The sequence below is a fragment of the Gopherus flavomarginatus genome, chromosome 2 (genome assembly GCF_025201925.1).
Source record: "Gopherus flavomarginatus isolate rGopFla2 chromosome 2, rGopFla2.mat.asm, whole genome shotgun sequence".
Taxonomy (NCBI): Eukaryota; Metazoa; Chordata; order Testudines; family Testudinidae; genus Gopherus; species Gopherus flavomarginatus.
Genome location: NC_066618.1, coordinates 37,957,181 through 37,969,210, shown reverse-complemented (window position 1 = coordinate 37,969,210; position 12,030 = coordinate 37,957,181). Strand labels below are relative to the sequence as shown.

Below are 12,030 nucleotides of genomic sequence, written 5' to 3'. Positions count from 1 at the left end.
CAAATTACTAAAAAGCAGATCAACACCAGACACAGTACTTCTAACGACTTTCTGATTCTGTTTTTTTCAGCGGCAGTTTTATATAGTATATGTGCACTGATATAACAACTCCAATACAAATGCCATTGCAACAAGATTTATTTTAATTATTTGGATTTAACTTTTTTTTCAGTATTATCATAATAACTTCGTTCTTTTAACAGCAGGTTGTCAAAAACACCTAAGGAAAAATATCACACACTGAAACTGCTCTGTTCCTCTGGCTCTCAGTGTTTAGATAACATTTGTTAAGTGCATTGAAATTCTCCAGTAAAAAGCATTTTAGAAGCAGAAAGTATTTTTACATCTAATTCTTAATGCTATATCCAAAGATCATGCCAGTCCCACTTTTCCAAACATGTGAATCAAGTTACTGAAGAATCAACAATATTAATGATATAACACATTAATAATAACTAATTCATTGGAGTAGAGACTTGAACTTTGCACCTCCCACCTATAAGTGAGTACCTGAACAACCAGGCTACAATCATTCTCAAGTATGTATAGTACATGCTTCCCATTCTTATGATATTTGGTTCTCTTTAATTGGTATAAAGTCCACTTATGTATCCCTGGTGCAGACATCTTATTAATTACTATTACTGTAGATATTAACTTAGAGCCTGACATTTTAAAAATGCCATACAAGCATTAACTAAACACCATCAAGGATTTTTCATTCATGTTAGACACACATCCTTCAGTCAAACTCTTGAAAGGAGTGATTTTTTATTCTGAAAGGTAATCTGAATTTTAACTAGTTCAACCATCTCAAAATTTGTATCATTACCTTCACAGATAATAAGTATTATCATTAATTGCCTGGACAAATAAATTGGGTAACACTTTCAATTTGCTGCACTGATTTATAGATCAAATGCCTTTGAGATCAAAGCTATGATACTAAGATTGGATGCTTTATCAACTAAAAAAAATCACAAGTTACAATTAGAGAATAATTTTAACTGCTAATTTGTCAAACTCTAGCTTTTACAGTATCATCTTTTACTAAAATGACAGTGTATATCTCCAGCAAAATAAAAATACATTAACCTTCTATTGTATTTATACTGAAGGAGAGAAACAAACAAGGATATTATAGCCAGGTAACTATGAAGTAATACACAAACCAACAGACTGTGATGACATCATGAAAGTAATGTTTGAGTGGTTTGTGATATCAGATCTTGAAACATGTGACAGCCTTCCTAGTTTGCTTGTGCTGTGGTTGAAGGAAGATTTTCACAAGTATGAACATTTTGACTGAAACAACATGTAAAACTGTTCATTTGGTCTGACTTCTCCTGCATTCTATTTTTTTGTAAGTTTATGTTTCTCTAAGAAACAGAATATCAGGAAGAACAGATTTTTTAGATGTTACATAAACTTACAGTTTGATTTCAAGTGAAGACCAGTAGGATGATGATGATGAGTAATAAGTAAGAGGCAGAGGCTGAAAATCAGATATTTGCTAGTCAGAGGAATAAATCTACTAGCTAAAAGCAGCAATGAGGGTCCTTGAGTGGTGTTTGATCAGGGTACCCAAGTGAGCAGCACTTCCAAATGCTTGGAAATGGGGTACTTAGTATTTCTCAGAATGCTGACCTTGGAATCTATTAAAGGACTCAAATTCTCATATGGCCTTGGCTTACAGATGTGATCAATCTGAAGCCTCCTCTCCCACATACCAAAGGTTGGTGGGACTGAGCAAAAGCCTTGTTCTCTTTCCTCCACTTTCCCTGCCCCAGCTGTTAAGAGTGAGGGGGAGCTTCATTCTTTCCTTCAGCCTCTCCTCCACACCCATTTGGCTGCTGGAAGGAAGCAGCATCACTCTTTTCCGGTTTTCCTCAGATGCTGCAAAGCAGAAACTGTTCTCTTTTCTTCCTACTGAGAAAGGAGTTTAAGCATTCCTCTCCACCCCCATTCCTAGAAGTTGGAAAAAAAAAAAAAGACAAAGCTTTGCATTTTCTTCATTTGCTCCCTCCCTGACACAAAGTTACCTGCATACCACCGCAGTTGCTCACAGCTTTTATTTTGAGCTTCAGGATTAATGAGGTTATCGTAATTTCACACACTATCACTGCTATTACTTAATAAGCACCATCAACATGCTTGGTATTAAAGAAACAAAGGAAAAAGCTGTCTTCTTGCAGCATCAATCAATATAGCAAGTGAGTTGAAATACATATCAGGCCTAACATCCAGTAACTTTCTAGGTCTGCATTGTGTGTCAGATCCAGAAGTGCACACACACAGTACTCCTGCATTTGTGCATACAATTATGCACATCTATAAATGTTTGAAAAGAAGGCCCATAAACCAGTGTTTGCAGGGTCAACTGTGAAGTCACAAAAGGTTTTCCTTTTTTTTGTAAGTGACCTATATTTGATTGTCACTGATATACTTTGCAGAAGTTTTAAGAAGGTTATGAATGAAGAAAGGGAGATCACAACACCTTTATCCTGTTGCTCAGCATCATTGTTTGCCTTCTTCTGTCCGTGCCTCTTATTCTGTATCTCCTCTGCTGCCTCATCCTTCCTCTTTCTATTCCTGCTCCCTGGTCTCTCTTTCCTTTCCTATGTAATACTCTGCTCACTCTGTCCCACTTCACTGATACTATAAAAGGCTCTTCTACTCCAGTTTCAGGAATTTCCAGTTCGTAACACATGCCTATTCTCATAGTGTATAACTGACAGACCCCAGTCGTCAGGATCGAACCTGGGACTTCTGAAGCTTAGTGTATGAGCCTCTACTGCAAGAGCTAAAAGCCATAGGGCTCTTAGCTAAGGTTGTAGTTGACTCATTAATCTCTAGATGGTCTAGGTGCCACTAGAGGGTGACACAGCACCACACCAAGCAGACAAGGGTTACAAAAGCATATTTACATTTCCAAGCCATTGTTTTTTGGGAGTGACAGGAGAATGAACCACATCACTGAAAGCAAAACACCATGAGCAAGAGGAAAACAGGGGAAATTAAGGCTGGAGATGCCTGACCTGGGGAGGTAACATTACTCACAGGTCAAAAGTTGAAATGCTAAGGCAGTCATAGGCAGAGCTGCCCAGAAGGGGGGGACAAGTGGGGCAATATGCCCCAGGGCCTAGGCCCCACAAGGGCCCCCACAAGAGTTTTTGGGGGGCCCTGGAGTGAGGTCCTTCACTTGCTTCAAGGGCCCCGGAAAACACTCATGGGGCCCGGGCCCCCGGAGCTTCTTTTGCTCCGGGTCTTTAGCGGCGGGGGATCCTTCCGCCCCGGAACCCACCGCCAAAGTGCTGGGTCTTCAGCAGCAATTTGGCGGCGGGAAGAACCCAGGCCCCCTGAATTCTCTGGGCAGCCCTGGTCATAGGAAGAGTCCAAAAAACCACAAGGGCAATCTCCTGATTGAAGTTTGAAGCATTGAACAGTGGTGTGAACAGAGCAAAAATCCCCATCCTTTCTTTCAGCACCCCAGCCTCTGAGCTGCTTCAACAAAGCTGCTTTCCCCTGCCCTCCTCCAACTGCCTCACAGCTGCCTAAGCAGTAGCTCTGCTCATTGGGGATTTATCTTTCAAACACAGAAATCTGAAGTAAAAGTAATATAATTATTACGCAATGTCCTTTTTCGGACTCTTTTTGGATTTTCTGTAGAGCTGGACAGAGAAAGGTAATTCTGTTTTGCAGAAGATTTTGAAATGTGGATTCGTTCTGATTCAGAACAGAAACCAAAAATTTCTGAATTCTCTCTGAAAGGAAAAGGAGCCCCAGCTTTGGGGCAGTCTGCCTGGCAGTCTGCCTTGTAACGGTAGACCCTAGAAACCCTGGGGCAACAGGATGTCTGGGAGCTACGAGTCAGGGCTCTCAGGACTTCTATGCCCTTGGCTGCTGTGTATCCAGGAAGCCAGGGTTCCCCAGCAGCCCTCTTAGTGGCAGAAAATCAGGCAGGTTTCCGTTGAACCTTTGGCAAAACTGAAACAAACTCCTTGAAGTGTTTGAATTTTGACAAATTGACAAATTCTGATGAAAAAATGTTTTGTCAGAATTTTTCTGACTAGCGTTAGCTGTCTGTCTTGGGCAAAGAAAGCCCAGTTACTGCAGGCGTGTGATCCAAAGATGGTCTTAGTATGCTGCTGCAGAGCCCAAGGAAAATGTATAACTGCGAGGATATTAAATCTCTGGCTCTTAAGCATATGCAGCTTTTTAGGCCCTGAAGACACTCTGAACTCTAATGGGAGTTCATGCACTGGAGCACCAGGCAGTGTAAGCTGGAAGCTGACTCCAAAAAGCTCCTCACAAGAAGGTTTGATGGGACAGTCAATCCCAAGTATTCAAAAATCAGGACTCCTCAATAATAATGAAGCTGTCTTAAAAATCATGAGATTTTTATTTGCCTTCTGGGTTTTGAGCCTTTAGAGTTAAAATTTATAAGCAGTTTTCCTGAACTATATGGGCTGCTAGATGGTTGCTTGCTTTTTATCTTTTTAAAAGGAAGTTGAGATACTCATGTACTGAGAATTACTCATGGAGCTGGGGCTTTAAGAAAAAACACCAATATCACAAGATGCATGATAACATCACAAGAGCTGGCAACATAGCATTCAGCAAACAGGCTGAAGCCACTTAGGGTATGTCTACACTGCACAGTAAACCAAGGCTCAGACTCAAGTTTAAGCCTAATCCCCTACACTGTCCGCACAGAAAGCCAGATCCCATGCCTACCACTCCAATCCCTTCACACCACTCCAAACCACCAAGACTTAGTGAGGGTGAAGAAATGCTGGAAGGAAGGAGAAAGAATATGCTTTTTAGGAAACTTTTAGAGATTTTTAAGATGTAGTTATAATCCCCATCCCTCCTGCCCACACCCACAAAGACTTATGCAGTAGAGCAGGGGTAGGCAACCTACAGCATGCGAGCTGATTTTCAGTGGCACTCACAGTGCCTGGGTTCTGGACACCGGTCCGGGGGGCTCTGCATTTTAATTTAGTTTTAAAGGAAGCTTCTTAAACATTTTAAAAACCTTATTTACTTTACATACAACAATACTTTAGTTATATATTATAGACTTATAGAAAGAGACCTAAAAACGTTAAAATGTATGACTGGCAAACGAAACCTTAAATTAGAGTGAATAAATGAAGATTCGGCACACCGCTTCCGAAAGGTTGCCGACCCCTGCAGTAGAGAGTTTGATTTAACAGGTGTGGGGACATGAAAAATAGTATCAATTTTCTTTAAACTCTCTGAAAGATTTGTTAAGTATTTTCCCTGCTAAGTATGTTGCATATACAGAATACATCTTGGCATGGTATAACGGTTTTTATCAGCACTCATCTGAGATGACTTATATTATTCCCTCATGGCTTTGCCACACGAGTAGCATGGTTACCTCAAATACATACAGATAAAGCCTTTTTACCCAGCACCATGTATTCTCCATATGCACAAAACACACATACACTTTATTTTCATTTTATATATAAATGCAACATTCATCACTTGTAATCAGTATTACTAAAATATATAAGCAGCATTTACTCAATGAGACCGTAAGCATGACACACAAAAGGGAGATGAACTAAATGATCTGGACTGATTCTATTTTCACAATTACTTACCAAGATCTTTTGACATACCAAAGAAAAATAATCTAAATTAACTGACAATACATTAATAATGCAGCATCACTACAGCCAAAACAGCACACATTTAAAACTTTTCCTTAATCAGAGAATTTCAGTTACATTTTTCCAAATTAAATGTAATACTTCCCATTTCCTGATAGTAACTAAAACACTACCTGATGGTATTTCTTCAGAATGTTGTGCATTTCTGCTACATCTTCACTTGTTATAGTTTTGATGATATATCTTTTGTCATATGATGTGTGAAAACGGGCACCACTTCGTGCTTGAGAATCATTAGCAAGCGGAGCACTTCTTGTCAAGGAATTCTGCCACATTAATTAAAAAAGGGAAAACATGTCAGACAAAAATACACAGTATAGTTGAAATGCATGCAGTACATTCAAATTTGTTTTCTATTCTCTTACCTACCATTTGCACCTTGCTCAATTCTACCAAAATGCCAATTGGCTGCTAGCTTGGCTGAATGGTCATTTACTTCACAAAATATTTTGCAAAGAGAAAAACATCAGTGTCCACCAATGTTTAAATGATATTTCTGAAGTAAATTTACATTGATCTCGTACTCTTTATTTTAAAAACAATTAGCTTTTGGAAGAAAATTAAATAGGGAATAAAACAGTTGAAATACAATAGTACACCACAATAAGTGCACGTACAAAATGAATCAGTTGGAACACTGTCATATTAATATTAATTAATGCCTGAGACAGTGTAATCTAGCACACAAAGCATGAGATAAGAGTTAGAATTCCTTGGTTCTAATCCCAACTCTACCACTGATTCAGTGTGTGGCCTTGGGCAAGTTACATGCAGTCTCTTGTTTCCTCTTCTGTGAAATGAGGGTACCTCCCCTTCCTTCCTCAAAGGGGAGTTCAGAGGATTAGTTAATTTTGTATAATGCTTCAAAGATACAAAGTGCGACAGGATTAGCAGGTGTTATTAGACTGATGCTTGCGTGACCTCAAGCTACAATAGGGTAAAGAATTCTCTTGCATTTTAGGGAAAACCAATGAGTAGTCAGGTCAGCATTGCTTTTATCTTTACGACTGGCAAAATGAAAATGATACAGTAAAAATTCAACAAATACAGTGTACCATTGGCTGAAAATAACTTTAGATATAAATGTTTATAGTGGTTAGACTATACCAGGCACAGTACCTAACAATTTTTAAAACTTACATAAATAAAATAAATAATAACAAGTGATAATGAAATTACAACATGTAACAAGGACATAGAATACCACTCCTAAACCCTATTTAAATCTCCACAAAATTAGACTTTACTCCAAAAAGACTAAATCAAGTTAGGTATGAGTTCTTGGAATGTATTCAGAGACTGTACCACTTTTGGGTTCATAAAGCCTGCAGTCCAGTCCCCACTTAGCTTACTATTAGCTACAATGGAAAGAAATCCAACCCCTACCTCTTTGAACAGAATGCCATTCTGCTCAAGCAAATGCTGCTACAAGCAGAAACCACCCCCATTCCCTTTAAATATATGATGAATTCTTACAATAGATTGGTTCTCTGGAAAAAAGCTATTTGCACAGAAAATTATATTAAACCTTTGTATACAGTATACTTATGCAACTTTCAACTGCAAATCCTTAAGTGGTGATAGTCCCAGCAAATATCTTGTCGTAGTACTCTTAAAACAGGCAGAATAATTACAGTAGCAACACAGTACAATGTACTTTAATCTTTCAATATAGCACATTGTTGAAAGAGTCAGAGATAGATGTAGGATCACACTGCAAGAATGAGAATATTTTCAGAAAGTTATTATAATCACGTTCATTCCACACGAACAAGGGGCCAAAACCACAAAGGTTTATTTTAAAAGAATCATCTTCTATTTGGCATGGAGGTCCCTTTAGTGGGGCAATTATCTCTGCTTCTTTCTACATTAAATATACAATACACTGTGTGCCAGAAAACACATCAATGGCTCAACACAGCAAAATACAACCTCTGGTAGAAATATAATGGCTGTTTATGTCAGACCTATTGTTGAGGCTGTACACAGTAATGGCAATGTAAATGAAAGGTGTTTCTTGTTCTAATTTACTGCAGAAACCACCAAAAAGGAACAAATTTTCCAATCATACTGAAACACTGAGGAATATGTACTGTACATTTTAGTGAAACTGTGATTTATACATCAGCGTGCATGGATCCAAATCTGCTCATAGGAGAAACGCATACAAGTCCCTTGGACTTTGGAGCCATGCACATTCTGCATGACTCCAGAGGCAGTATTTGGCTCCCAAGTTAGAAGTGCTCAGTGAAGATGCCATTTGTTAGCCCCAGGTTATGTAATTTGTAATGAGGCATGGGAATGATGATGGTGCTGATTCAGGACAGCACTTGAGCACATGCTTAACTTTAAGAAGGTGCATAAATCCCATTGACTTCAATGGGCCTTTAACACACTTACATTCGACCCTGAACTGAGGAGGCTTTCCTGAATCAGGGCCTAAATACTAAATGAAAAGAGGTTTTCCACAAGGTTTCTTTATTTGGTCCAGAAAGGACAGTGAGATACCAAATATAAATCAACTGGAATGAAAGTACTTATAACATGGAGTGTGGGAGAAAAATGAAAAATTTTGCCTATTTAAAAACAAACAAACCAAAAAAACCGCCCCCAGAACCCAGCAGACATGGTTAGCTGGGTTATCCTGACAATTGTGATGAAACAACTGCATGGTGATCCCTTCCACTGTCTTCTTCATACAGATATAGGATGCTGATATGCTAGGGCACTGAATGTCCCTTTCCTCTTCTGTGATCCAAAGAGACCTTTGGGGCAGCCACTGACGGCTCAATTCCCTCTCTGCAGGGGGAAGGATCTCGAAGACCACTTTCCCAAGTGGAGATTCCTCAGAACAGGCAGGATAGGCTTTGCACATCATGTTCTGAGTCACTGTTTTAAGTAGAATGGAAGCCTGCAAGTTTATGTATTGCTGCAGCTCATCCACTTTCAGATGTTCCACTCTCTGCACTTCCCTCCTTGTTCCTTGCTCCACACTGGAAAGATGACCAAAGGAATGTCCTCCATTCTGCTATTGGGGTGTTATTTTTTGTTTACAATTGTGGTCTACATTTGTGAGACACTGGACCAACCACCTTAATGCTACATTTGATGCTCAGCATTCCATTCATTTTATAATTAAAAGATTAATTTTCGACTAAGTTGATGAGCTTAGAAATTCTTAATACACCTCCACTCCTCCCCCAAACGCTGCAGTGTATCAGTTTTGTTTCCATAGCTCTTCTGTAATGGGTTAAAATGTAGCTTTTAAAATATTATATAATAGAAGTTCAACAGCAGTCAGCTTCATTACCACCTCCAGAAAAATGTTAGGACTTAAAAATGTCAAACATTAAATATTTAATATAATAAATTATTTCTTAGAAAAGTAAATGACCGGTTATTGTTGCATGTACAGTAGTCACATGAACTCATCCTCAATTATTAGGATATAATTCAGTTAGCAACAACAGGAGTTACTGGGCAATTAATTACAACTGTTCCCAGAAGAAAAAGGTGTCTTTTTCTCTGGTAACTATACAAATAAAACTAGGTTATTTGTCAGTATCTGCAGTTCTCTGAATATATTACTCCTGAAGAACCTTAACCTTGGACTTGTGAGCCATGTGGCATAAATCTTGAAAACAATTAACTGAGGAGCAGGACATGAGTTGTTGCACATTCATATTTTCTATGAAGAACTGCAAAGAGGTGTGGTCCACACCACCACTACTGAAACGGGGAAGAGGAAGGGTGGATGTATGAAGACTTACTTCTGCAATTCCTACTAAGTAATCTATAGCATCATTTTCCATCACAATATTTGGAGATTAAGGGCCAGATTCAGATTACTTTCCTATACTGAGGGGCACTTATTACAGCAGTGTCACATTAAAGGAAGAAGGGTCTACTTGCAAAGAAAGATACTACTACAACATTTGAGTAAGGGTATCAGAATTTGTCCCCACATACAAAACGCAGAAGGCTCATCACTGAAATTTTTTGCCAGTGTTCCTGAAACTGTATTGTTTTTGTAGGTGCTTTTGTATTAAAAAAAAAAAAAAATTATGTGTACCAAGGTGAAAAAAATGGGGGGTGGGGGGGAAATCAGTAATAAAAGAGGTTTGTGGTCCATGTTTATGCCAAAACCTTTCACAAAATATCATTTTGAACAGGGATTTTCAAGCCTAATTAAAGTACCAGTAGGTTTTTTGTTGCTGATTAATTTCAGCCCACGAAGATAGCTTCTAAGATGGCCTCTTTTCCCCAGTCAAAGTGCTTGAGAGGGAAATCCTGTGTGAAACTCACAGATTTAGCTGGCCTTCGTTTGCTGAAAATAAATAAGGACACTTACAATTTCCATAAACATTTTCTCACTTAGACTCTGATCCTGCCACTGGATTGATGCTGAAAGACTGTGTGCACCATGTAGGTCCCTTTGTGAGACTGAGGCCTTGCTTTTCAGGAAACAGTTGGCTCTGTAAATGTGAACTGCAGATTTTGCTCATTTCCCTTATTTTTTTTCCAGCCACAAAGGCATTACACAATTATATCTTCACATATTTTCTTCCCCTTTCTTGTTTTTTAAAACCCATGTCTTCACAAGACGACATCACAATTAATCAGGGTTAAATGAACACTAAATAAAGCGAGAAGCCAGAGGAAGATGGAAGGGCCTTTAAAGTAAAAGGTCTTCACTGGACTGTGGAAAAAATTATATATGCCAAATTTCTCAATGTACAGAATATGAATAGTTCCCCCCCCATTTTACTCCAGCTACTATTCTAATTCCTTTACACAATTCAACAGGATTCTGCAAGGGCTCATAGCCAATAAGCGTGAAAACCATCCTCTGATCCCCAGTCAAAACTCACATTCTAATGAATTGGAAAGTCTGACATGAATGAAAAAAACCCTCCAACCCAAAACAGACAAAGTGAAAGGATGTTTTGTCTGGGAGTTTTTTAAAAACTCAGTTGAGATTTAACTACTGCTTACTGGTTTTCAAACTGGGCCTCAAGGACCACTGGTGGTCTGTAGGCCTATAGAAAGTTGCCTGGGACAAATGGTGCTGGGTCTCCCTATTTCCAGCTGCTGAAATGCATTAAGACAGCTAAAAATACATTAAACACTTTCTTGGTATTAACTGCTATGTAAGAAACTGCTGTAGTTGCCACTGGTATGCCATGTGATTGTAAATAGGAGAGGATATGGTCCACACAATTGTGAAGGGAAGGGGATGAGATCCAGGAATTAATTATCTCTCAAGATATGGGATACACTATGCTACAGCTAGTTGTGAGGAGCAATAGCCACCCTTTGGGAGCCACATCCTGTAGTTACTAAGCCCTGGTCTACACATGTTAGGTCGACGTAAGGCAGCTTACGTAGACCCAAGTACGTCAGTGTACACTTTACAGCCTTGCTCCCGCTGATGTAAGTGCCCTACTACACTGACATTACTCCACTTCTATGAGAGGCGTAGGGCTTATGTTGGTGTGGTTAGGATGACGCAGTGTCCATGTCCATGTCCATGCAGAGCCATGAAACTGACAAGAAAGTCCTCCCTGCTCCCAGCTGGGTTACTGCCCACTGTCCCTGGCTCCCTGCTCCCAGCCAGGCTGCTGCCCAGGCTCCCCGCTCAACTACCCTCAGTGTCCTGACTGCCCACTCCCAGCTGGGCTGCTGTTCAGGCTCCCCACTTGACACCCCCAGGGTCCCAACTGCCCACTCCCAGCTGGGCTGCTGTTCAGGCTCCCCGCTTAATGCCCCTGGGTCCCAGCTCCCCACTCCCAGCTGGGCTGCTGCCCAGGCTCCCCGCTCGACGACCCCAGGGTCCTGGCTCCCTAGTCCCAACTGGGCTGCTGCCCGGGATCCTGGCTCCCCACTCTCAGCAGGGATGCCGCCCAGGCTGCCAACTTTCAGCCAGACTATGCCTGCCTGGCTCCCCGCTGGGAGCCCAGTGGCACTGAGGCTCACGCCCCCTGCTGAGAATGGGAGCAGCTGGCTCACTCCCAGCAGGGACTGGAGAGGCAAAAGTCCGGGTGGCTGGCATGCTCCCAGTGGGGAGGCAAGAGCCTGGGTGGCTGCCCTGCTCTTATTGGGGAGCAGGGAGCTCAGAGCTGGTGGGCAGCCCTGATCCCAGCAGGGAGCCAGGAGCCCAGGGGGCAGCTGTGCTCCCAGCGAGGTACAGGGAGCGAGGAAAACGGGCGGAGCCAGGCTCCTAGCTGGGAGTCACATGGAACTGAGAGTCTAAGGTCTCATCTCCCCATCAGCCCTCTTAAGTTGGTGAAAGCGTTCCTAATGAGGATGTGCACCACCAACAGAA

At 40.7% G+C, this 12,030-nt stretch overlaps 1 protein-coding gene across 5 annotated transcripts in view; it reads right to left on the bottom strand.

The window, feature by feature from the left end:
• PIP4K2A (phosphatidylinositol-5-phosphate 4-kinase type 2 alpha) overlaps positions 1 to 12,030 on the bottom strand; it is a 236,183-nt gene that overhangs the window by 81,088 nt on the left and 143,065 nt on the right. For all 5 annotated transcript variants that reach the window (XM_050942297.1, XM_050942294.1, XM_050942296.1 and 2 more), the window contains one exon: positions 5,819 to 5,971. In XM_050942297.1, coding sequence (XP_050798254.1) covers positions 5,819 to 5,971 — 153 coding nt within the window. The remainder of the gene's footprint in view (positions 1 to 5,818; positions 5,972 to 12,030) is intronic.